Source organism: Mirounga angustirostris, unplaced genomic scaffold (assembly GCF_029215605.1).
Source record: "Mirounga angustirostris isolate CCGP_5_RB_7025 unplaced genomic scaffold, mMirAng1.0.hap1 SCAF_2, whole genome shotgun sequence".
Lineage (NCBI taxonomy): Eukaryota > Metazoa > Chordata > Mammalia > Carnivora > Phocidae > Mirounga > Mirounga angustirostris.
The window spans coordinates 167,246,219-167,273,702 of record NW_026991710.1 but is presented as its reverse complement, the minus strand read 5'-3'; the positions used below and the strand labels follow the sequence as shown (position 1 = coordinate 167,273,702).

Here is a 27,484-nt window from a genome sequence, read left to right as displayed (position 1 = left end):
CGAGCAGGGAGCCTGATGTGGGACTCGATCCCGGGACTCCAGGATCATGACCTGAGCCGAAGGCAGTCGCTTAACCAACTGAGCCACCCAGGCGCCCTATCCTTTTTTCTTTTTTAACAGTTTTATTGAGATCTAATTCACATGCCATACAGTTCACCCATTTTAACGGTCTAGGATTCAGTGATGTTTAGTATATTAATATATACTAAACATAAATATATATTAACAGAGTTGTACAGCTATTGCCTCCCTCCAATTTTTAGAACAGTTTATCACCCCCAAAGAAACTCTGAACCCATTAGCATTCCTTTGCCATTCCACCCCCTAGTCCTAGGTAACTGATAATCTACTTTGTGTCTCAATAGATTTGCTTATTCTGGACATTTTATATAAATAGAACTATACAGTCTATAGTCTTTTGTGACTTCCTCTGTTCACATCCATGTTGTAGCATGTATCAGTACTTCATTCGTTTTCATTGTCAGTTAATAACTCCTACATCGATATGCCATATTTTGTTCAGTTGATGGACATTAGGGTTATTTCCAATTTGGGGCTATTGTGATTCATGCTGCTACGAACACTTCCTGTTCAGGTTTTTGTGTGGACATATGTTTTCATTTCTCTTGGGTATATAGCTAGTGGAATTGCTGGGTCATACGGTAACTCTGTTTCTAACACTTTGAGGAACTGTCAAACTCTTTTCCAAAGTGGCTGCACCATTTTACATTCCTACCAAGTGTGTGTGAGGGTTTCAATTTCTCCACATCCTCACCAATACTTATTATCTGTCTGATTTTAGCCATCTTACTAGGTATGATACCTGGCCTCTCCTGGTTTTGATTTGCATTTCCCTAATATCCAACAGTATTAAGCATCTTTTCATATACTTGTTGGCTGTTTGTATATCTTCTGTAGCAAAATGTTTATACAGATTCTTTGCCTACTTTTTAACTGGGTTATTTATCTTTTTATATTGAGTTGTAAGAGTACTTTATTCTAGATATGACTCCCTTATTTGATATGTGATTGTAAATAGTTCCTCCCATTCTGGGGGTTGTCTTTTCACTTTCTTTTTGGGGGGGGGGCAAAGGGGCAGAGGGAGAGGGAGAGAGAGAATCTTAAGCAGGCTCCATGCCCAATGCCGATTGATCTCATGACCCGAGCCAAAATCAGAATTGGATGCCTAACTGACTGAGCCACCCAGGAGCCCCTCTTTTCACTTTTTTGATGACATCATTTGATGTGTAAAAGTTTTTAATTTTGATATTCAGTTTTCTACTTTTTCTTTTGTCCCTTGTGTCATATCCAAGAAGGCTTTGCCTTTTAACGCACAGTCACAAAGATTTACTCCTATGTTTTCTTCTAAGAATTTTACAGTTTAAGCTCTTACATTTAGGTCTATGATTGATTTTGAGTTAATCTTTATATATGTTGTGAGGAAATGATGCATCTTCTTTCTTTTGCATGTAGATGTCCAGTTAGTTGTCCCAGCACTATTTGTTGAAGACTGTTTGAATTAATTTTGTACCCTTGTACAAACCTTGTCAAAAGTCAATTGATCATAGATGTAAGGGTTGGTTTCTGAACTTTTAATTGTTTTATTGATCTATATACCTTTCCTTATGTTTATCCTACACTGTCTTGATTATGGTAGCTCTGTAGTAAGTTTTGAAATCAAGAAATATGAGTTCTCCAACTTTATTTTTTTGATTGTTTAGTTACTCTGGGTTCTTCACATGTTGAATTTTAGGATCATCTTACTGATTTTTGCAAAGAAGCCAGCTGGGGTTTTCATACAGATTGTATTCAATCTGTACATAAATTTGGGGAGTACTGTCATGTTAACAATATCAGATTTTCCAATCCTGAATATAGGATGTCTTTCCATTATTAAGATTTTTAATTTCTTCAAATGATGTTTTATAATTTTTAGAGGACAAGTCTCACCCTTCTTTTGTTATTTTTAAGTATTTTATTCTTTTTGATACTATGATAAATAGAATTGTTTTCTTAATTTCTTTTTTGGATTTTTCATTTCATGTGTGTAGAAATACAATTCATTTTTGCACATTGATCTTGTATTCTGCAAATTTGCTCAATTCATTAGTTATAATAGTTGCACATTTCATCTGCAAATAGAGATAGTTTTTACTTTTTCCTTTCCAATCTAGATGCCTTTTATTTCTTTTCCTTGCCTAATTGATCTGGCTAGGCCTTCTCATGTAATTTTGAATAGAAATAGCAAAAGCTGATATTCATGTCTTGTTCTTGATCTTAAGGGGAAAGCATCAATCTTTTACCATTAAGTATGACATTAGTTGTAGGTTTTCATGGTTGTTCTTTATCAAGTTGAGGAAGTTCCCTTCTGTGCATAGTTTGTTGGGTGTTTTTGGTCATGAAAGGATGTTGGGTTTTGTCAAATTCTTTTTCTGTCTATGTTGAGATGATAATGTGTGTTTTGTCTTCCATTCTGTTGCTATGATATATTACCCTAAATGATTTTCAGATGTTAAACCAACCTTGCATTCGTCAGATAAATCCCACTGTTCATGATGCATAAGCCTTATGTGTTGGTGGAATCAGTTTGATAGTATTTTGTTGAGGATTTTTGCTTCTATTTTCAATAGGAGATATTGGTCTGTAGTTTCTATCTCTCTTGTGATAGCTTTGGGTTTGGTATCAGGGTAATACTGGCCTGATAGAATGAATTGTGACGTTTTTCCCCCTCATATTTTTCGTTAAGAGTTTGTGAGGAATTGATATTAATTCTTCTTTATTTTTTTAAAGATTTTATTTATTTATTTATTTGAGAGCGAGAGCATGAGCCAGGAGAGGGGCAGAGGGAGAAGCAGACTCCCTGCTGAGCAGGGAGCCCAATGTGGGGCTCAATCCCAGGACTCTGGGATCACAACCTGAGCCGAAGGCAGACGCTTAACTGACTGAGCCACCCACGCGCCCGATATTAATTCTTCTTTAAATATTTGGTAGAATTTACCAATCTGATCCAAGTCTGTGTGTGTGTGTGTGTGTGGAGGGAGTTTTTAATTAACTGATTCATTCTCTGTCCCTGCTTTAGATCTATTCAGATTTTCCATTTCCTCTTGAGTCAGATTCAGTAGTTTGTGTCTTTCTAGGAATTTGTCTACTTTATCTAAGTTATCTAACTTGTTAACATACAGTGTCTCATTTTTAAATGGAATTAATAAGCCCTGCTGTGCCTTTTTTACAGGGTAGATTTGAGGATCAAGTTAGGTAATATTTTGAGGATCAAATAAGTGAGAAGTATTTTATTTGTTCTAAATTCTTAGTTCTAGGAAAACATAACCATGTTTTACCACTGTTTACAATTTAGAGTTTGTACTGTGTTCCTCCTTTGTCAGTTGCATTTCAGGGGGAATGATTGCTGCCCTTGTTACCAAAGGAATATGAACTAAGTTTGGGTTCGAGGGGGACTTGAAGTGATTTGGGGGCCTATTTCTGCCTGCTTCCTGAGGAGTAGTAGAACAAATAGATCCTACACTGTCAGGGTCAGAGGACATCACTGCCCCATTAGGAAATCAGTTGTGGGCTCTGACCCATTCTCCTCTCAGCCAGCACTGAGAACAGCTGTTTACTTTCCCGAGGAAGTGCTGAAGCTTGGTCCAGTCACTGATTTCCTAAGCTCTCCTGTAATCCATACCTTAGATGCACTGTATTCGTTCATCCCACCTCCTCCCAGCTTGTGTCTAAGTCAGTATGAAGGTTCTCTTGGGGCGCCTCGGTGGCTCAGTCGGTTAGGTGTTCACCTCTTGATTTTGGCTCAGGTCATGATCTCAGGGTAGTGAGATTGGGCCCTCTGTCGGGCTCATGTGCTGGGCCCATGCCTGCTTAAGAGTCTCTCTCTCCCCTCTCCCTCTACAGCGCCCCCCGCCAGGGTTCTCTTAAAATGCAGCTTAGCTTTTAAAAATAAAGAATTATTTCATATAATGCTCTAGAAAGTTCTCTTTTCTGAATATGAAGGCAAATTCAAAGAAGGAATCACTCCTTTAGAAAGGGAAGAGAAGTTGGTGATATAAGAAACTGACACTCTAAAATCAGAAGTCCAGCAGCACTGGTGTTTTCTGTGTAAAACATGTGGGGTGGCCATCGTATGAGAAGGTGGTAGTTTTTCCCTCACTGTTCAGCACGTGGTTGTTCTCTGAAGGGGCTCTGAGTGTGGATCATGTTTTCCTTAACTGGATTGTAAGCCCCATGCACTTATCTTGTGGTCTCTTTACGCCTAGTACAGTGTATGCTGCAGGTCGTAAGGGCCTGTGCTTAGTTGGTTAGATGCTTATCTTAGAAAATATTTTGTGATTTGATTTTAGGGCTTCAAGTCCTGATGAAGCAAATGGTTTAAATTAATTAGGGAGTGGTGGCATTGAACATCTGGTTTGGATCTTTATGTAGAATATCTTAGTACTGCGGCTCGTAGTCAGTTGCTGTTGTGCATTTATAAAACTTCACTGTCATTGCTGGGCCTTCCAAGTTTGTGTTATTCTCTGCATATCATTTATGTAGCCCTGAGTAGCAAAGACCTGCATTTTGGGCTTGAGTTCAGAAATCCAGGCCAGGGCCTTTGTAACCAGGGGTCCTACTCTATAGTTGTATAGACTGAGGCTTCCCAGTTATGAGATGGGAGATTGTACAACTGTGGGATTGTCTCCACCAATGAGGATAGACTAGAGCAGTAGGTAGGAGTAGTCCCATGTATTTGAGATGTGTATTCCAACATGGTCATATTAATTCTTTATCTCACTTCTGAGCACTCAGAAGTATAGCACTTGTACTTTGTTACTAGAGACTGTCCCTCTGCTTTCCGACTCTCAGATGCCCACCCCTCAGTGGATTTGACAACATAATCAATATATTTGTGTCCCGCCATTGTGTTGAACCCCCACTCTGGACCCTTTCTTTCTTGGCTTGTGATCCCACTTGGGGTTTCCCATGAATGAAGAGAAATTAGATAATGAAGATAGCTCTGAAATTAATTGGGGGACTGTCTGCATGGTTGAACCATGGCCTGCCTGTGCCTCAAACTAGAATCCAACTGCCTTCCCCTCTCCCTCCACCTCCCTTTGTGCGAGGGTGTGTGTGTGTGTGTGTGTGTGTTAACCGTTCTAAGCCCTGATTTCTTCATCTGTGAGATGGGATTAAAAAAACAGGTCACAGGGTTGTTGTGAGAATTGAATAAAGTAATATATCTAGAGTGTCAAGCAGTTACAACAATATTGTAATTAAGAAAAAATTTTCAGGAGGGAGACACTTCAAAAATAGCTTTTTACAATGAATTCTACCCCTCTGTCTTGGGAGGAGAAGGAGATGGGGAGCTGGTTGGGGTTGGAAATAGGAATCCTATGGTGAAATGGAGACAAAAGAGAAATGGGTAAAAGGGGGTTAAGTTTGGGTAAGAAGAGATTTTTGTGCTTACTAAGGATTCTGGGCCTCAGAATATAAGTTTTATGTCTTTATATGTTTTAATTGAATAACCATATAACTGTTTTTTTAAACACTGTTCTTCCCCTTTCTTTTTCCATATAAACATGTCTTGGAGATCCTATCCCATTAGCACATACAGATCTACTTTTTGGTTTAACACCCAATAGTATTCTGGTGTAATGTTGCATATTTAGTGATCTTTCAGTCCTCTGTGATACTTTATAATTGCCCAAAATCAGTGTGTAGGAACCAACACTTCAGTGAACATTTTCATCCTTATACATATCTGTGTAGGGCCCTCTTTGTGGGCATAACTAAAATAAATTCCTAGCAGTGGCATTGATGAAATAAAGAATCTATTCATTTTGGATTCTGATAGGTATTGCTAAATACTCTGAAAGACCCCCAACAGATTTACCCACGAAATGTATGGAGAGTGCCTACTGGCCCTCTTATCTAGCAGCTGTTACTGGGTATCAATATTTTAATTTTTACAAATCGGATGGGTTAAAAATGGTATCCTGCTTATTAATTGTGTGAAAGTGAGCATATTTTTCAAAAATGTTTTGGCCACTTAAAAAAAAATGCTTGCTTGCGTGCTTGTAGCCTTTATCATATAGAACTTACTCTTAATTTCAGTGGTTCAGTGGAAAGCACCAGGGATGGTACTTTTTTTTTTTTAAGTGGGAAGTGGGGAGGAGGATTTATGGTCTGGTTGCTCACTAAAACTGCTTGCTGCCTCCCATTCTGAGATTCCTTAAGACAGGAGATTCTGTCTGTGTGTTCTCTTTAATCCTCCCTTTGATTGTATGAGTTCTTGTGTGTAAAATGCTCAGTCACTGTGCCTGACACTGTAATCAGTGCAGCTTCCTCCTTTTTCTTCCCTCTCATTGTTCTCCCGCTCGACACCAGGCCTCATGGGTGGCTGCCTCTCTGCTGTCTACCAGGGCTTCACAACACCTGACCTCCAAGTGGCCAGGGTCGCGGGGCAGGCCAGCAGTGTGTATCCCTCTTCAAATTGATGTTCTCTAAATATCCTGCAGTTATTAGAGAAGAGCTCCCCCGAAGTCTGCAGACTTAAGGCCAAATTTTGGGCGTCTCTTGACCTTATCCTGCGCTCTACACAACAAAACCTTGACCGCCGTCCAGAGAAGGAAAATATTTACTCCAGTTTGTTCCTGGGGTTTGATTCTCTTCCCCGGGGTAGTCTGTCCAGTCTCCGTTCCTGCCACACCGGGGTACTGGCGAGACCATTTACCCCTACCCACTCCCACTTGATGCTTAGTGTCCCTTCAGTCCAGTCTTGATGTCAACATGAACAAAGTAAGGGGACTGAATTGGGTTTAAACGAAACCTATTTGAATTTATGTTTTAGTGAATGTTCCCTCTCAAAGATTTAGTCCACACTTAAAAGTGCTTAAAACAGCGCTTGCAACACATCCCTTTTGAACATTCTCAGAGGTGACAAGCTTTATTCTTAGATGTTAAGATTTTTTCCCTGCGGTAGCTGAAGACTTTTTAAACCTCAGTGTAGTGATTGAAGGGGAATTAAAGTTATAACTATAAAGTAATGAGAGGAGCCCTTTTGAGGACCCTAAAAGTGGTCCAGATATAACAGTGTTCAAGAGCAGTGATTCCTAAATGCCACGCAATGAAGAAGACTTGGATTTTCTCCACTGGAGAATGCTCTGACATCATTTGTCTTTGAGTTTCAGGGCCTTTGTGGGCCCTCTGAAAATTTATCTGCAAACCCTTCCTGAATTTCTATAAAGGTCGTTCATTTTCATGTATTGGTTCTCAGATTTTGTTTTAAGGCCTTAGAGCCAGACCTGTATCTTCAGCTTAGATGGGGGAGCTGGATTTTGAGGTTAAAAAGAGGCCAGTATGTATGTCTGTATGATACAGGAGGCCTGTTCAAATTTTGGCAGCTTTCTCACTTTACACGTCAGGTATTTAGGAACGCATGAAAGGGACTTTCTGTAGCTAAAGGAGAGGAACTGATGGACAGATCTAAAAGGAGCTTCCAGACAATGTTTCACCAAAAAATTAAAATCTGAGGGGAAAAAGGCAAGCATATTTGAGAATAATGCCAAACCGGAAGTGTTAATATAACATTGTTTTCCAGATGGGTCTGTTCTGTCTCCTCTTAAATTGTACATATGAAAGGAGCTAGCCCAGTAGGTTCCCTGGGTATGTTAGTGACTACGCTTCTCAGCTTCAAAAATACTTCATGTTAATAGCATTTCCCCCCTTCTGAGGCTTTCAAGCTTTTTCATAAACTTGTCTTCTAACTCAGTATATCTTCAGCATACTGGAGTGCAAACCACAATGTCTGAAGACTGTTACCTCGTCTTCAAAATTTTGGTATTCTGTGCCTTTTCTTTTGAAAATACTTTAAAATGGAGGGAAAATCTTTCACATGAGCATAGTCTATATCCTGAATAAGCATAAAAAGCATCTATGTTTTAAAGCACCCCTGGATGATTCACACAGCCTTTTAGATTTAGAGAAGGCTGATAATTGAAAGGAAGGGTTGTGTTAACAGCAACAAATGTGGCAGAAGTGGAAATGTTGGTCTATTTTTGGATTTCCTCTGTGTTTGCTTTGAATTCATCTACTGATCTAATCTCTAACCGTCTGTGTTCAGGATGCCGCCAGGCAATGCTGTGCTTGTCAGAATCGTCCAAACTCATCAAACTCATTTCAGGGAGAGAGCATTTCAAGCACCCTGGAGGAAGATTTTTAAGGAATACAGGATTTTTGTAAAAATAGAAGGATGAATAGAGGTAGGGCAGTTACATAATTTTCCAGATGAAAAGGAAGCGCTGGCGGCTGTGGCCGCAGCTCTGACGGATGGAAGACCGAGAACCGGAGCCTGCTAAGAAAGGCATTCATTGTACCTCTGCTCTGTGGTACCTGAAGTTTACGTTCTGTTTTAGGGCGGCACTAGGTATATAGGCCCTGCTGGTACTGGGATACTTGGCAGATTCAGATTCAGTAACATTCAAATCTTACTCAGACATATCTTTTTGAATTTTGTGGTCTCTTTTCTTGTTTTACATTCTCACAACTCCCCCAACTGGCTTGTCAGTGAGCAATCCTCTCCCACCTGCTCTGTCCCACCGGAAGTACTTTCTAGTGGGGACTGAAGATACTGGACCAAGGAGGGGTCCTCAGTGACTTGGGTGCATGACTGGGCAGGTTACTCTGCCTGTACCTGGGTGGTGTCTTCTTGGCAGAGCTCCTCCACCTGTCTGCTCAGGCTGAATTCAGATGAGGGGCATTTGCTTTCCTTCCCTGTTCCACCAGTGGGTGGCAAGGGTGGGTGGCAAGCTTTATCATGCAGCCCACAAAGCTCCTTAATCCCTAGAGCTGCAGGGATGGGACTGGGCCAGGCAGCATTAGAACTTCTGTCTTAACACTGAGATCCTGCTCCTTTGTCATCCCTCCTTGTCCAGCTTTCAGGCTGCCTGCCCTGTCCCCTCATGCTGTGACGTACTCTCCCTCTCGAGTTTCAGGTTCTCAGCTTGGCAAAAGCAGCTGGTGGAGATGGGGACAAGGGGGGAGGATCTAAAAGGAGTGCACAGATCTGAGGGAAGGTGGGAACGCCCTGCCCTTTTCTAATAGAGAAGATTAGGGCCGAAACCAAAAGCTAGGAAAGAGGGAAGTGAGAGGTGGCTCTTAGAGGTTTCCCCTTGGTCTTTGGGAAGCGTGGGGTTGATGGTGAGGTTCCAAGAAGTGGGTCACACTCTTCTCCTGTCTGTACCCTCACCCTCCCCTCACTTTCTCTCAAGCCTGTAGGAAGGGACAGAAGACTGGGGGTGTGAGGACCCAGGGATCCCATGAGGGAGACTGATGGTGAATGTTTACAAGTTAATGGCAAGGAGAAGACACTGGGAGAGAAAAGAAACAAATTTTTATTGTGATCAGCTCCCAACATCACACAGAAAAGTAGAACTTCCATATTCCCAGCGCCGAGATGAAACAATTATCAAGATTTTTCTCGGACTTGCTTCCAGCATTTTTCCTTTGTCTTTTGTTTTGTTGCTTAAATATTTTTAAAGCAAATTCCAGGTATCATGTCATATATGTTTCAATATGCATCCCTAAAATATTTGGGCACTTTTATTATATAAAACTATTATGCCAGTATTAATAATATTACTCTTAATTTACAAAGATGGTTAAATTCAGGTGTTTTTTTTTTAAGATTTTATTTATTTATTTGACAGAGAGATAGAGAGAGAGCACAAGTAGGCAGAGTGGCATGCAGAGGGAGAGGGAGAAGCAGGATCCCCGCTGAGCAGGGAGCCTGATGCGGGGCTCGATCCCAGCACCCTGGGATCATGACCTGAGCCGAAGGCAGACGCTTAACCAGCTGAGCCACCCAGGTGCCCCAAAATTCAGGTTTTTTAATTGAGATATAATTGACATTAATTTCAGGTGTATAACATAATGATTCAATATTTGTATATTTTGCAAAGTGATCACCACAATAAGTCCAGTTAACATCTGTCACCATACATAGCTTCAAGTTTCTTTTTTTTTTTTTTAAAGATTTTATTTATTTATTCATGAGAGGCAGAGAGAGAGAGAGAGAGAGAAGCAGGCTCCCAAGGAGCAGGGAGCCCGATGTGGGACTCGATCCCAGGACCCTGAGATCATGACCTGAGCTGAAGGCAGACGCTTAACCATCTGAGCCACCCAGGCACCCCTCAAGTTTATTTTCTTATAATGAGAACTTTTAAGATCTGTCTTAGCAACTTTCAAATATGCAGTACCATGTTATTAACTGTAGTTACCACACCATACATTACAACACCATGACATATATTTTATACCTGGAAGTTTGTACCTTTGACCCATTTTACTCACCTTCCACCTCTGGCAACCACCAATCTGCTCTCTGTATCTATGAGCTTGGTTTTTTTCCTTGAAGTTTTATTTTAAATTGGATTAATCACTTTTAGATACGCTTTGGTTTTGTTTTTTTTTTTAATAAAAGATACCAACTATTAAAAAATTCAGATTTGAGGCACCTGGGTGGCTCAGTCAGTTAAGCATCTGCCTTTGGCTCAGGTCATGGTTCCAGGGTCCTGGGACTGAGCCCCACATCAGCTCCCTGCTCAACTGGGAGCCTGCTTCTCCCTCTGCCTTCCACCCTATGCTCTGTCTCTCCCTCTCTCTCTTTCAAATAAATGATTAAAAATCTTAAAAAAATAAAAATAAATTTTAAAAAATTAAAAATTCAGATTTAAAATATGCTGAGGCTCAACGATGAAAGTGTAAAATGGAAATAACTTATAATTATGTAGTATTCCATGTGACTTTTAAGGGAATCATATCTACCTCCTTGGCTTCAGTTATGTCAAGTATTATTTGCATCCCCGATCTCTCTGAGCTTACTGCCTACTCAACATCTCTACTTCAAAGGCCCAAACAGCTCTCAGCATCTCCAAGCCAAACTCCTGGCCCCACTCCGACAGCCCCCAAACTCTTTTGCTAGTATTTCCTGAATATCACTGGATGGTAATACATCTTGTCTTTCCATAAGTTAAAAACTTACGAATCATCTTTGATACCTCCATCGACTTCAGTCCTATTGGCCAGGCCAGCCAAAGACGGAGCCTTATCAATTTTACCTCATTTTCTTTCTCAAATATTCTATATTTCTCTTCTATTCATTACTCTTGCCGAAGCCACCAGAATTTTGATACTCTTGCAGCTCTTCTCCATATTGCATTTGCTCTGTGCTCAGTTATGCCACTTTATACTGGGATGAGATCATCTTATTATGTGTATCACTTGGATAATACAAATAGAGCTATTTATTAAAAGACTGGATAGATCGTGGGAAGTGGTATATATTATAGTTGTAAAGGTTCAAAACACCAGTTTTTAAAACAATAGGATTTATGAAATTGAAAAATACAAAATAACTAAATTGGTCTAAATCAGCGTATTTCAGTTGCGTTTGTTATATGTTATTGAGAAAACCTTGATTTGTACAAGTCAGTAGTGACCAATGAGGATTCGAAACACTTAGTACCTGAAAATATACTTTAGCTCAACTGTCCTGGAAGCCTGAAAGAGGAGCATAAGGAAATTGTTTCAAAGTTGAGTTACTGAGAGTATCTCACAATTTGGCTAATTTCTTAATTTTGCAGGTGTAAAATTTAGAAAAAGTATGTGAAGTGGTTCCTCACGAGTTTCAGTCTTTTTTGGGGGAAAATATAATATTGCAGTGTTTAACAGCATCATTTTAAAAACTCGCAGGTGCCTTTGAATATTCAGTTTCAAGACAAATTTCTTGTTTTGTATGTTCTCAGATTCTCTGACACCAACTTGGCATCGGTAGCTCAGTGACTTCTGACGCTAACTATCCATAGTTTCCGCAGGCCCCACAAAGCAAGTGTTCATTCCCACAAGACTGTGCGCCTCCCCTCCCTCACTTCATTCAGATGCCAGTTGCAAATACAATTTCAGTACTTCCGACCAACTGGCTTTAAATTGGGGGGTTCCCACAGCCCCCCTCCTCAGGTTTGGCAATTTGCTTAGATGACTCACAGAACTCAGGGTGCAAAAGACAAAGTGAAGTGAAGGTGCAGAGAGTCCATGCCCTCTCCTCTCTAGTGCCCCACCTTTCCAGCACTTTGAGGAAGTCATCAACCTGTAAGCTCCCCAGACCCTGTTGTTTAGGGGTTTTTATGTAGGTTTTATTATTTGGGCATGTTTGATTAAATCGTTGCCTGTTGATGATTAGACTTCGCTTCCTGCTTCTCTTCTCCCCTGAGGGTGAGGGTGAGGGTGAGGTGGGGCTGACAGTTCCAACCCCATCATTCTGGCTTGGCCGTTCAGGTGACCAGCCCTCATCCTGAAGCTCCCTAGGGGCAGAGGGAGAGGGAGAGAGAAAATCCTAAGCAGGCTTCCACGCCCAACGCAGAGCCCAACATGGGGCTCGATCTCACAACCCTGAGATCTTGACCTGAGCCAAAATCAAGAGTCGGGCACTGACTGAGCCACCCAGGCACCCCTTTACTTTCTGTTTTTAAAAAGAAATTCTTTTGGGGGCGCCTGGGTGGCTCAGTCGTTTAGTGTCTGCCTTCAGCTCAGGTCATGATCCCAGGGTCCTAGGATCAAGCCCCGCATCGGGCTCCCTGCTCAGCCAGGAGCCTGCTTCTCCCTCTCCCACTCCCCCTGCTTGTGTTCCCTCTCTCGCTGTGTCTCTCTCTGTCAAATAAACAAAATCTTTAAAAAAAAGAAATTCTTTTGAAGTATGTTAAAGCAAATCCCAGATACAATATGTTAAGAGCATCTTAAAAAGTACAGTATTAATAATAGTTAAATGGATATTTGAAAACAAAACTGACGTTGGATATTGGTAGAATATCTGAAGCAACTGTGCAGAACAGTTTGTAAGCCACTGCCTACCTAATTCTAGTCATAAAGGAGCCATGTGAAAATAGATCTGAGTGCTTTAAAAAACTCTTCCTGTGGTCCTCAATTTTTTTGATCCTGTATTAGGATTAGGGTTAGGAAGTAGGATTAGAGGGTCATTTTGGAGTTCCCCTTAAAATCATGAGATACCAAGATCATACCAGTTTATTTGGTTTTTGCTGCTACTATTCTATTGTTATTTCAGGTATCGAAGTTAGGAAAGCACGATCTTAGTTTGTGCTTGAAAGAAATACCCTCGTGTACACCTTCCTAATTGCAGCATTTCTTCTAATAAAACCCAAGTTAGAGAGGATCTTTATTTTTCACAGGTGCTTTGAGAGACTACCTGGCCCCGCTTAGTGACAGAGCTTTGAAAGAAAAAATAACTTTATTATTGTATGATTTGTGTCTTAGTAAAATAAGGATTATTTGTTATTGTTTTTAAATGACATCAGTATTTTTTTAAGTTTTATTAAATCCAGTTGATTTTTCTGTTTTGAGTAAGCCCTCTGCCCAGTGTGGGGCTTGAACTCACAACCCTGGGATCAAGAGTCACGTGCATGCTCTATCGACTAAGCCAGCTAGGTGCCCTAGGACTATTTGTTTTTAAAGCCATTTCTGTATCTGATTTTTCAAATTAGTTTTTTTTAATTTCAAGGTTTTTTTTGTTTTTGTTTTAAACACACACACATTTTTATTTATTTGAGAGAGAGAGAGCATGAGCGGGGAAAGAGGGAGAGGGAGAAGCAGACTCCCCGCTGAGCAGAGAACCCGATGCAGGCGGGGCTTGATCTCAGGACTGTGGGATCACGACCTGATCTGAAGGCAGACGCCCAACTGACAGAGCCACCCAAGCACCCCTGATTCTTTTAGTTTTTTAAGTCTACAGAGAAGTTGCCATGGTGGGTAGGCCATGGTGGGTTTTTCATTTAATTTTGAAACAGTTCAGTAACTTAAACACAGTTCAGTAATTTAAACAATATTCTGGGGAAGAGGGGATACTTGTTTTTGCCATCCAAAGATGAAAATCTGCTTTCTGCCTAACATTCAGACCCTGAAGCTGTCAGCGGCCAGATCTGACCCCTCTCCCTTAGCTGGCATCATCTAATGTTCTTTCCAATCCAGTTATTTTAGCCTATAGAACAGTCTCTCGATCTATTTAGCTTTTTCTTCAATAGCTCTGTTTGGTATAATTATTGTTTATATAACTGGGATGAAACACGTATACAGTTTGGGCTAGGAAAATTGATTTTAGAGGTAGCACCGGCTGTTCCCTTTCAGTCTGCTCTGCTGGCCTTGCTGAATCTTAGAGATGCTTAATAAAAGCAAGGAGGGAGGAACTTGGTGCTTATCTCTGTGGATTCAGCTAGTAGAGATTATTTATCCATGCCAAAAAGATAAGTCTTTAATAGATGGCTTTTGTGTTTTGTTTTAGAATCACAAGAAGCTGATGAACAGCTGGTAGCAGAAGTGGTTGAAAAATGTTCATCTGAGACTTGTTCTAGAACCTCAGAAAATGAGGTAGCACAGCAGGCTGTTGATTCTTACACGGCCAAGGATTTCAAAGAACCTGAACACGAGAGTAGCAAAATTTCAGTAGTGAGGCCATTTTCAATAGAAACCAAGAATGCCACGGATATCCCAGCGGCTCTAGGAACAAAGGCCGCTTATGGCTGTGTAACTGTGGTCTCGGGTGAGGCTTTGCCCTCCAGCACACCAGAAGCCATCCTGGACAAGGCAATGACCGAAGGCACCATGGGGGTTGCACTGGAGGCTTCCACAGAAGCTGACCTAAAGGCTGGCAGCTCCTGTCCAGAGCCTGTTCCCAGCAGAAGCAAGCTAAGGAAACCCAAACCCGTCTCTCTGAGGAAGAAGACAATTGGTGAATTCTTAGAAACTGATACTGCCCTGGAGAGCACACCTCTCCCCCAGGCATCCTATCAGTTCTGTCCCGATGAGATGGATGGGAACACAAATGCTTTGCTAGGAGGTGCCAGGATCCAGAAATCTCCCCCTGATATGAAGGAAACATCGCGCACTCCCAGCAGTGACACCAACGACTCAGGAGTTGAGCTGCTGGAGGAGTCAAGGAACTCACCTCTGAAACTAGAGTTTGATTTCACAGAAGATCTGGAAAATATAGAGCCCAGGAAAGGCCTTCCAAGGAAGGTTGGCAGGAAACTGGGTAGCAAACTGCCTCCCAAGGTACAGAAAGATAGCATTAGTAAGCCAGTAGGCGCCAAAGGTACGGACCAGCCTGCAGACCCCGCTGCACATAGTGCTCCTCCCTCCCAGGCATCTGCCAAGCTGGATCCCAGCCAGTGGGATCACCACAACTTCAATCCCTTTGGGGGCCACTCAACTCTGCAGAACTCCCCCCCTCTGTCCTCTAAGGGCTCCTACCACTTTGACGAATCCATGGATCCCTTTAAACCAACTACAACGTTAGCAAGCAGTGACTTTTGTTCTCCCGCCGGTAATCATATTAATGAAATCTTAGCGTCACCCAAGAAGGCAAAGTCGCGTTTAATAACGTGAGTGACGAGGGGCGCGGGTGTTGTGTTCTTTGTACTCTGAGTTTGGCAGCTGACTGCTCTGGTTTTGGCCAACTGAAGTTACCTTTGAGGTGCCACAGGGCAGACACACAGCTCATAGCTTTGTGCAGCAGTCCTCACTATCTTGCTTAACTCTGGTGTAGGGTCGGAAACACCAGAGGCTTCCTTTTCGGGCGTCTGCCTTGTTTCTGAGTCCTCAGCTTATTCAAGCTCCACACCTTGGGTACTTTTCTCCTATTTAAAAAAAAAAAAAAGAATAGCATACAATAGGTTAGAGATTTGATGGTTTTCAGAAATCCTATCTGGGCTGTCAGGAATTAACTTTATCTACAGAATTCAAGTGTCAGTGCTAGCCACCACCTTCAGATTCTCTATGGATAAAACAAAAATTCCAAGCCTCCAGATTACCTGTCTAGTATCGGTAACATGTGCAGAATGGTCCCAAAAGGTCTTCTAGAAGTCTTTCACTTAAAACAGGAAGCTGTGATTTTTGTTGGAAACAAACCTACCGCTAAAAGTTGGTAAGAATTCTTACGTCTCCGTGTTTAGCTTCTGGCTCCATCAGTAAGGCAGTAAATGTCCAGTGAGAATTAAGAACATTTTGAACATTCATGTAAATCTGACTGAATTAGTCTTTTGTTGTGTGTTGTCTCCCTCCTCCTCCCCTGCTTTCTGGGACCTCCATAACCACCTCTGCAAGGTCCTTGGTGTTCTCAGAGTGATCAAGCTGGATTCCGTGTAAAGTTTCAGTTTAAATTTGTTACAGGGTTACCTTTTCCCAGAACTTGGGTTGATGACAGTATATCCCTTTGTGACCCTGTGACATTTTACTAAAAATGAGATAATAGAGAAGGACCAATGACATGGAGGATGAAACGTGAAAAGGGAGGATGAGAAGTACCATTATTTCTAGCTGTCACCATAGATGAGTCAGGAAAGTAATGGTCTGCAGTACTGTGACCCGACAGAGCATGCTAGATGGCATGATGTATTATATTAGAAAAGTTTAAAGAGCAGAAAGCATCAGAACCAAGAAGCTTGAGCCATGAGAAATCAGTTCCTCGGCAACCCCAGAATGTCCAAGGTGAATGAAATGTCAGCAGTAGTTCTTGATCTGTTCTTTGATTATATATGAGCAGTTAAATGGTTGCTGGAAAATATTGATTGGGCATCCTCAGAGTGCTCTTCTGTGACTGAGGCTGGTTACCTCTCACGATGGTACTTTGGGTATGTGTTGGCCCCGTCATTGCCTTGGTGCTTTATAATGTGGGATGTCCAAAATACGGGGTGCTTCTGGCTAGCAAGGTTTATAAGGAGTCATCGGGGGCCTCCCTACAGTTGTATGTCGAAGCCATGTAGCCAGTGAATTCATGTTAGATCAGATTAAATTCTGGACCAAAGGGAGGGGAGTTTATCCTACACTTAATTTGCAGTAGCAAGAAGTACCCTCTCAGATCCTGCCACTCTCACCCGCTGGCATTTTCCTCCTGTTCTGTTCTTGGTGAGTGAACTTCTTGATTTAATATGCCTTACAGATTTTTTTTTCTAACTCTTACGCAATCAAAACTCTTGTCTCCTTGTTCTTTCTGTAAGAGAGGGTGCTCCACCTCTTGTGTAACTCTGGGGTTTTGTTTAGAAAATCCCTTCATCGGTAGGAAGGGCTGGAGGTGTACCTGTGAAGGAGGTTCGAGTGGAAAGTTTGAAGTTCTGTTAGCAGGTTACTTGTGGGGCTTTTTAAAAGATGCATGCAATTGGCATCTCAGATTCTTCTGTAAAGTGGAAACATTGTACCATCTATGATTGGTATTTTATGGCTCAAATAAGATAAATTATGTAAAATCACGGTAAGCTTCTTAGTGATACACACATACAGTAGTTATAATCTGATCCATTGTCAACTATTGTTGTATTCACACACTGCCTTTAATCTGGATGACGAGACATTTATGAATAAATGTTCTCAGTAGTGAAATGTTGGTTTTATATATTGACAAATATTTGGAAGTTCACTTTTCATCTATAAATTTGAATATGAGGCATTTCTGAGTGTTTCTACTCCTCTTACTCTGTTAGAGGTTCCTGATAATCATTCGCTCACCAATGATAACATTCATGAGTATGACATTTTTATTTGTATCCCACCTCATAGAAAGAATTTTGCAGCCTTTACATCTGCCAGACTACAGATAAATATTCCAGGCTTTACATGATTTTTTTCTCCATCTGTCTGTCTCTTTTCTGTCTCTAATTTTGTTGGTGCATCAGGACTACTGAACAAGTGAAATTTCTCTGTTTTCTGTTGTAAGTACTTCTGCTGTTTCTGTTTGTCCCTGGGACTGTTGGCAGTTCCTCTCCCCAGACCATCTCTCCATAGCATGTTGGCTTGTTTCTGAGTTTGACCTTCTGATGATTTTTTGCATTTCATTTGCCACTTCATGAGTCAGCTTAGCCTGGCAATTTGTACCTAAAGGAGTGGACATCAGCCTTCCACCTTAGGTGCAAGAGCTTGCGCTCCCTGGCTTGGCATGCCTCACGTGGCACTTTGATAATGAGCGCTGGCTTGGCCCCGAGATCATCCTGACAGTGGTCTGAGGGACTGCTCTGCTGTTGTTGGAAATAATTGACTTTTTTGATAGGATAAGGTTGCTGGCTTGGAGCAGGGGATACATTTTAGAGGCAACTCCAGTTTGGTGGTTTGGTAGCAGGGGGTGGCATTTAGTAAGAGCATTAGTAAAAGAAAAATCCAGAAACTAGATAGTGAGCATGCACATTCTGGTAACTTTATATGCTCCTTCCTTCCCCCTCCCCCCAGAAGAAGAAGAAAAAGTTGTAAATTTATTTATTTTGGCAGAGTGGCTTTTTTACTGGGAATTTTAAGTTCATTAAAACAGAACAGAATCTGAACTAGTCTTCAGGTCATAAATTATGTGCCAGTTCCAATCTTTGCACAAATACATGACATTCGTTTTCCATCTTACTGCTTAATAGAAATGGTAACCATTTACACAAATATTTTTATTTTTGTACTTTCCGTTGACCATAGTTCTTCTCTGTTAGCACACAGGTCTGGAACTGTCTTATCAGACTTATGTGGTTTTTAGTGCAATAAAGAACTTTTTTAAAGAATCTGGTCCAGTGTGGTAATTTTTCTAATGAATTGTCACAGCCAAGTGAGTAAGGATCAGATGAACTGAATGTCTCTAGGTGCTAAGGGTACCTCTGAAAGGCTTGGTGGTGTGTAAGCAGAAACCGCAGGGGTCAGGGTACTGGTGTTAAACGTCCCACAGAAGCACGTGAGGAGGTCTTTTCAGAGAATGAGCTGAGCTCTAGTTCCTTGCTTGCCCTGTCTCCTGGGAGAAGATTCAGAGATGTGAAAGGTGTTCCCCTCTCTAGTGTGTAGATGTAGAACGTGTGTGGTGCTGTATGCTTTGGCTTTTCTCTGCACACATTGCTTTCTCTGCTCCATCTCATAGCTTGGAAATTGTCAATGTGATTCCAAAATGGCCTGTTTTTGTTTTTTGTTTTTTGTTTTTTCCTTTCCAGGAGTGGCTGTAAGGTGAAGAAATATGAAACACAGTCTCTTGCTTTGGATGGCTGTTCTCAGGTGAGTCTCTGCCCATCACCAGAATGTCTCTTAGACCAGGGGTACCCCAAACTGGAGTTTGTATCCTCCTGGGGGGCAAGGGGGAGCCAGGGGGGATTAATGAAGAGTTTCCAACAGGTGTCTTGAGTATCTAGCTTTGAGGAAACCAATTTTCAGACCCTTAATTTCCTAAAGTGACCTGAGAAGGCTCCTGAGAACAGGGAAGCCCCCTCACATTAACCCTTTTTCCACTTCTGTTGGGTAGTTTCCTCCCATTCTAAATCTTACTAAGATGCATTTTTACTGGGTATGAAATGTCTGGGACATCAGACAAAGGGCTGATTTGAAATACTGATGCATGTTTAAGAAAGTGATTAATTCTAATAACTGGATAACAATTTTTTTAAGTCAGATGGTTTTCCAATTCATTGCTTTTAGCAAAGTAGGAGAACCTGAGTTACCACCTGATCGATCATTAAAAATTATCCTTGACACGCTGTTAAATGTCAATTATATCTCAGTAAAAAAATTATTTTTTTTAAAGATTCTATGTATTTGAGAGAGAGAGCATGAGCCAGGGTAGGGACAGAGGGACAAACAGACTCCCCGCTGAGCAGGAATCCCCAAAGCAGGGCTCTATCCCAGGACCATGAGACCTTGACCTGAGCCAAAGTCAGATGCCTAACTGGTTGAGCCACCCAGGAGCCCCCCCAAAATGATTTTTGATAATAGAATTTTTTGGTACATAACTTGGAAGGGGGTTCCAAGAATCGAGAGACATATTTCTATTACAAAACTTTTTTCTCTTTCATCTATTTGTATAAGTAAGCTTAAATATCTAAGGCTTCTTATTGATTTATAATTATAAAAATGAAAAACAGGATTAAAATTCATATGGACCCTTGTTTCCTTCTAGCAATAAATATTTGTCCATGACTATGAATTGGGAAACATAAAAGAAACAAAAATCCAGACCTATTTGATTGAGACCCTTTTTAAAACTTTATTTCAGCATAACTGATTATAGAAATACATTCATTGGTTAATAAAATGCATTTTAAATTTAACTTATTTTACACAGTTTGGACCAACAACTTGGTATATGGCTGAAGATTAAAAAAAAAAAATTTGCCCTCTCACTTATTTTTTCATCTATTACAAATGTGTAAAGTATCCACTTTCAAATGCTGCTAAAGCAGGCAACAAGAACCATGAGAAATTTACCTTTGATTCAGAAAAATAGCACATATGACACTGCAAAAGTTTTAAGTAATTGGTACAACAAAATGTAATTGCTACTTGTTTTTAGTATCAATTTTTGAATTTTATAGTACTTATCAAAAGTTGTAATAATTTTAGGATACACTGTGCATTAGTTATGTACAATGATTAACTCTCCAGAAGAAAAACTGTTAATACTTAGAGACTTACGGTCATAGAAATTTTTTTTAATTTTAACTTTTTTAACTGAGAAAAATGATAGGGAGAACTTTAAAAGACTTTCAAGTATACAAATGCTTTATTTAAGAATAATTTCTTGGTGGAAGTAGAAGGGAAATACAAATTCAGAGGGGAAAAGCAATGATGCAAATTTCTGACTTAAAATTATTAAAGAGTGTGTGTTCATGTTTGATTTTAAAGAGATGATAGAGCATCATCAAATCACTAGAGTAACTAGATTGAAGTAAGCAAGGCCAGTTTTTAAAGTATACCAGATTTTTTTTTATATTTATGCTGAAAAGTTTTTGGAAGTCACCTGAAAATACAAAGGGGTACATTGTTATTCCAAAACAGTTCAGGGAGTATATGAGCAAAATATTTGAAAACCACTGTGGACCACTTAAAATTCTGGCTTATAAATCTAGGCTAGAAAAGGTTAATTTTTCAGAGGTCATGTGTGAATAACAGAACTTAGGTTCTAGAAAGCATAATATTCATGATTGAGAGACCCCAGCTTCCTCCTTGACTGGTGCCAAAATCTGTGGTTAAGTGTTCTCGGACACCCGTGTGGAATGGTGTCTGAGATGTCGCCTTCCCCACTGTTGGTCCTCCTAAACGGTAGCCTCTGATCTGTTGCATTTCCCAGGATGAAGGAGCAGTGATCGCCCAGATTTCAGACGTTTCTAATAGGGATGGCCACGCTACTGATGAGGAGAAACTGGCGTCCACTTCATCTGGTCAGAAATCATCTGGGGCCGAGGTGAAAGGTGAGCCAGAGGAAGACCTGGAGTACTTTGAATGTTCCAATGTTCCCGTGTCTACCATAAATCATGCGTTTTCATCCTCAGAAGCAGGTATGGAAGTATATGTTCATCTTTCTAATGTACTTAAGCCTAGAAATGCCTGAAAGCCTAATGCAGGAGACGCTTTAAAGAGATTAGAGAATTGGGTCACTTGGAGGAGAGATCTGTGCTTTGCTTCTTTACCTAGAAAAGAGGCACAGGAGGGTGTCTTGTTGAAGTACCAGAGACATAGGGATGAGTGTGGCAGAATGCACAGGAGACGCTGACGTATGAGACTGCTTGAATTTTGAATAATTTATTACATGGGACCACATCTCAAAATACAGTGGCCTATAGCCATGTTGTGATTGTTGTTCAACTTAGAGAAATAACAGTAACACGGAGAGTGCCTTACCGTGTGCAGGCACAGTTGTAAGTGCTTGACATCTATTAATTGATTACTCCTTGATTGGTATTGTTTTTTTCCCCCATTTTTCAGAGAAGGAAGGTGAGACATAGAAGTTAAGTCAGTCAGCCAAGGTCACTTGACTAGCAAATGGTAGAGCTAGGATTCAACAACAGTCTGGTTTCACAGTCTTTTAACCGCAGTGCTAATGTGGGAAGAGATTGCTTTCATGACTAGAATATTATACATTTTCCTGCTCACTGATGTGGTAGATTGAAATTGACTAATATCCTGAAAAATCCTTAATGCTCTAGTAAAAGAACTAACTAGACTAACCTATGCTGAAGCTTCTCACTGTTGAACTTGTAAGAACATTCTAGAGCTGAGGCCCTTGTCCAGGTCCCAAGTTGTATCTGTGGCCTTAAACTTGACTTGTGAGATGTTTAGAAACCATGTTCCTGACTACCGTAAACATTATTAAAAACTCAGATTTTCAGCAATGTAAGTTGATTTGGGGACTTTTATACTCAGAATTTTAAAAATCACAACATGTCATCAAACCAGGGAAGCAGGTGGAAGTCCAGACTTTGCAAGAGTTCTCTCCTCAGCCTCTCCCCACTGCCCACATCTCCATCTCCCATCTGTAGAGTAAAGATGCCAGGCACTATTCCACATTTCTTCCCAGGCCGCTTTCTGCTCTGACATCATCCCAGGGATGATCCTGAGTACTCTTGTACCTACATTATTTCTTACATTTAAAATGCCTTTCTTGGGGTGCCTGGGTGGCTCAGTCGTTAAGCGTCTGCCTTCTGCTCAGGTCATGATCCCAGGGTCCTGGGATCAAGCCCTGCATTGGGCTCCCTGCTCAGCAGGAAGCCTGCTTCTCCCTCTCCCACTCCCCCTGCTTGTGTTCCCTCTCTCGCTGTGTCTCTCTCTGTCAAATAAATAAATAAAAATCTTAAAAAAAAAAAAAAATTAAATAAAATGCCTTTCTTTGCCATCTTCTATAAAAATTCTGTCTGTTCTTTCAGGTTTCTGTCAAAAGTGAGACTTGGCTTCCACACTGTGTTCCCACTGCATTTCTTCTTACTACTCCTATTCCATGTATTTATTATAACAGGTGTCTCTGATAAATTTCTTGAGGGGCATGTAGATATTTGATGGATTATATTCTTCCTCACTAGAGGAAATTCCTCCAATGGAAATTTCTAGAGCTGGGGTTCTGTTAGCCACGGTGCTGTCCTCAGAGTTAGTGAAAAGCTAATGCTCCAGCTCCAAGGACTGATAGCCGTGTCCTGGGAGCAAGCAAAGGCTACGGTCATGCAGGGGTGGTAAGCGTTGTGGAGGTGGGAAAGGAGTTCTGGCTCTGTCAGGGGAGTCAGACTCTCTGGGGAGAGTCACCTTTGCACCAGGTCTTGATAGATAGACACAGATGTGCCCCAGGGAACGAGAATCTCTCCCAGGGGCAGGAAGGAACCTGCCGTGTTGGTAAATGCTCAGCAGTTCTCTGTGAATTCAGGACAAGTGGGAAAACAAGGTTGTACTGAGGAATCTGGACTTGATCCTGTTGGTAAAGGGGAGCCATTGAAGGTTTGTACGCAGAGTGGTGATGGTCACATTTGTGTTTTAAATAATTCACTGTTGACAGTACACTAAAATAACAATTCGCTGTTGCTACATGGAGGATTGTAGCTTTAGAATTGTGGTTTTTTTCATATTGTAAAATTTTCTTCAATGAGTGCATATTCCTTTAATTAGAAAAAGCATAATTTTTTTTTTTTTTTTTTTTAATGTTGCCTTTGGTGGTGGTAGACAAGTGTGAAAGCGTATGGGGAGGAGAATGAATTTAGTCTTTCGGGCATTGAAATTTAGAGCTTATTGTTTTATCTGCTACGTTAAATAGTCTGAGGGTACCCTTCTGGGCTGGAATGTAAATTCACTCAGACCTGCTAATAAAAATAACATTCATATTGTGGTTTCCTCTTTCTGACATAGTCCCATGGTTGTAGTAACAACTTATTTACAAAACTTTTTACGGACACAAGGGGGCAGCCTTGCTGTTCTTTCCACCTGAAGATGGTGATTGTGTGTATGGCTGTCTAAGGGCAACACTCCCCTTTCTTCTGAGTATTTCGGACTTTTAACACAGACAACACATCCATCAACAAAGTGCCGGTGCTCCTTTGAAAATCTGGAAATGCTGTTCTTGGGTTCATAGATGTCACTCTGGGCCTGTACTGGGGTCTCCAGAGTCTTCATCAGGAAAGACAGGAACTGACTTCTTGGGATAACTATAAAAATGACTCTCTGTGTTGTAGGTATAGAGAAAGAGACGTGCCAAAAGATGGAAAAAGATGGATCTGCCATGACTGTAAGTTCCTACACTTGTGGGGGGCAGGGGAAGTGTGGGGCTCAGGGTTTTTTTTTTTTTTTTTTTCAGTATTTATTTTAAAGCCCACATTAATTCATTAACTAAATTGTAGTCAGTGTTTGGTGACGGGCTGAAATATAAATAAAAGTTTCTTCACTTGAGGAGCTCGTAGTCTATCCTGATATCTATCCAGTAGCCATCAGCCTCATGTGGCCACTGAGCACCTGCTCTGTAGTTAGTCTGAATTGAGATGTCTTGTAAATGTAAAATATAACTAGTCTTTAAAGACTTAGGACAAAAAAGAAAAAAAAGAAAAAGAAAATGTCTCGAACTTTTTATATTCATTACATGTCGAGATGATCCTATTTTAGATGTATTAGGTTAACTGAACTATATTATTAAAATTAATTTTGTGTGTCTTTTTACTTTTTAAATGGCTACCGAAACATTTTAAATTACCAGTGGCTTGCATTGTAATTCTTTTGAACAGCACTGGTAGTGGATACAAAATGGAAACTAATGAGACGGTGTGAATGTTGTAATCCAATGTGTTCCGGGGGCTGTGGGAGCCAGGGCTGACCGCCTGCGCGGCAGGTGTTGGGGAGGCTGAATTTGAGCTCATTAAAAGCAAAATTATGTTACACTTTTTAGACTTAGAAAAATAGTACAAAGAATTCCTATAAATCTTTCACCCATATTCCTTGAATGTTAACATTTTATATAATCACAGTACAGTTATCAAAATCAGTGAACACTGGTACAGTATTATTATAATACTAAGCTATAAGCCGTATTTGAATTGTGTCAGTTGTCCCGGTAACATCCTCTTTCTGGTGCAGGATCCAGCTCAGGATTCCATGTTGCATTTAGTTCTCGGGTTCTCAGTCTCCTGTAATCTATGATAGTTTTTCAGTCTTTGTCTTTCCTGACCTTGACACTTTTGAAGAATACAGGTCAGTGTTTTGTAGAATATCTTTCATTTTGGGTTCGTCCAGTGTTTCTGCTAATTAAATTCAGTTTATGCATTTTGGGCACAAAGCCATCAGAAGTGACCTTGTGGATCCCAGGTTGTCCCATTATTGGTGGAGTTAACTTTGATCACTTGGTTAAGGTGGTGTTGTCTTAGCTTCCGCCATTTGAACTTAGTTTGAAAGATAAAGCAGTGAAGGGTGTTCTGGGCAGCAGAGTTGGCCTGCACAAAGGCTGGGAGTGAGAAGCATGGGCTCTATGAGGAAGTGGAAGTGTTAGTCATCTCGTGTGAGAGGGTAGCCCACATATAGTAGCTGAGGGCCAGATCATCAGGGGCTAGTGACATGGTGCCAGGAGGTTTGAAATTTGTAGTAGAAGCAGTAAGGAACTATCATGGGGTTTTAAGTAAGGAGCATTGTGATGGGTAAGAGTTCAAAGGATGGGGTGGAGGCTGAGAGAGATTTATCAGGTAGAACCATCACCGTTTGGTGACTTGGGAGATGTGCATGGTGGCTGGGGTGGAGTGGTGGTGAGAGAAAGTTGGTGAAAGCCACCCAAGGTTTCTTCCTTGAATGTCCAAGTGGTCAGTGTTACTGATAACCTGCCCGGCAAATCTGGGGTGCCCAGGGGCTTCTCCCTCCCCCTTATTCCCACAAGCAAAATCTGCTGTTTAAAAGTCCGGAAACCATATATTGTAAACCCACCAATGTTTCTCCAGCCCGTGGCCACCACCAGTCTTTTTAAATATGGTGGTAGTTTCCTAACCAGTCTCCCTGTTTCTAGGCTGTTCTCTCATCCTTTTACATAAGCCAAGGTAATGTTTTAAACACCAAACTGATCTTGTTACTCTTTGCTTACCCCTCTTGGTTGGCTTCCCTTGTCTTTAGAATAAGTTCAGACTCTTCCGGCGGCGGATGTGGCTTTCTGCACTGGGACTCTGCCTTTCTCTCCAGCTTCCACTGTCTCCTCTCTCCCTCACACATCTGACTGAACCACATGGAAGTTCTTTCAGTTCTGTGAACCTACCCCTTGGAGTCACTTCTTGTTCTCCCTTCCTTCCTCCCAACACTAAGCTTGGTGAAGGTAGGGACCACGACTGTCCGTTTGCTGCTACTTCAGCACCTACCACAATAAATTCTGCTGAACACAGGAATCAGTAAAGTAAGAATACAGAAAGAGGAGCAGAATTGTAGAAGTTAATTTTTAGATCTGTGGCTTTGAGACATCTGTGGGACCAGTTTCTAAGTCCATATTTCCAGGAGGCAGTTCTGATAAGTACATAGCATGAGTTCAGTAAAAGCCTGGGTTGGCTTTATTTACAATTTTTTAAAAGATTGATTGATATTTATTTATTTATTTATTTATTTATTTATTTATTTATTTTTAAGATTTTATTTATTTATTTGAGAGAGAGAATGAGATAGAGCATGAGAGGGTCAGAGGGAGAAGCAGACTCCCTGCCGAGCAGGGAGCCCGATGTGGGACTCGATCCCGGGACTCCCGGATCATGACCTGAGCCGAAGGCAGTCACTTAACCAACTGAGCCACCCAGGCGCCCTGATTTTTATTTTTTAAAATATTTTATTTATTTATTTGAGAGAGAGCATAAGCAGAGGGAGGGGCAGAGGGACAAGCAGACTCCCTGCTGAGCAGGGAGCCCCAGGTAGGGCTCAATCCCAGGACCCTAAAATCATGCCCTGAGCCAAAGTCAGATGCTTAACCGACTGAGCCACCCAGGTGCCCCAAAATTTATTTACTTATTTTAGAGAGTGAGTGTGTGCAAGGTGGGGAGAGGGAGAGAATCCTCAGACTCCCCGCTGAATGCAGAACCCAATGCGGGCCTAAATCCCCAGACCTAAGGTCACCACCAGAGCCAAAACCAAGAGTTGAAGGCTTAACTCACTAAGCCACCCAGGCACCCCAGCCCTTAAATCTATTAAAGCCAACCCAGGGTGTGCCTGGGTGACGCAGTGGTTAAGCCCCTGACTCTTGGTTTCAGTTCAGGTGATCTCAGGGTTGTGAGATCAAGCTCTGCATCGGACTCCGCGTTCAGCATAGAGTCTGCTTTAGACTCTCTCTCCCTTTCCCTCTGCCCTTCTCTCTCTCTCTCTAAAATAAATAAAATCTTTAAAAAATCTGAGGGTCTTTAGGACACAGGATAGTTGAAGCTATAGGATTAGATGAAGCTGTGATTGAAACATCCTTTACCTTAATCCACAGTAAAAATGTTTTGCATCTTGACTAATATATATATGTATATATGAATGACACATCACAACGTATGCATTTGTATTTTTATAAAACAAATTGCACAAAACAGTATCTACCTTTCTTCATGTGATTCGCTCTGATATTTTTCTATTCTATTTCATTTTTTAAAAGATTTTATTTATTTGAGAGAGAGAGAGCAAGCATGAGAGAGCACGAGCAGGGGAAGAGGAAGGGGCAGAGTGAGAAACAGACTCCCCACTGAGCCGGGAA

General features: G+C 41.1%; 1 protein-coding gene across 7 annotated transcripts in view; it reads left to right on the top strand.

Moving 5' to 3' along the window:
- Window positions 1–27,484, top strand: part of TACC1 (transforming acidic coiled-coil containing protein 1) — a 90,025-nt gene that overhangs the window by 43,767 nt on the left and 18,774 nt on the right. For 2 of the 7 annotated variants that reach the window (XM_045879872.2, XM_045879871.3), the window contains exons 3-6: window positions 14,333–15,431; window positions 18,996–19,056; window positions 21,122–21,242; window positions 23,982–24,034. In XM_045879872.2, coding sequence (XP_045735828.1) covers window positions 14,333–15,431; window positions 18,996–19,056; window positions 21,122–21,242; window positions 23,982–24,034 — 1,334 coding nt within the window. Of the gene's footprint in view, window positions 1–14,332; window positions 15,432–18,995; window positions 19,057–21,121; window positions 21,330–23,981; window positions 24,035–27,484 lie in introns of all 7 variants that reach the window. The other 5 variants (XM_045879870.2, XM_045879869.2, XM_045879876.3 and 2 more) reach the window with 3 other exon arrangements.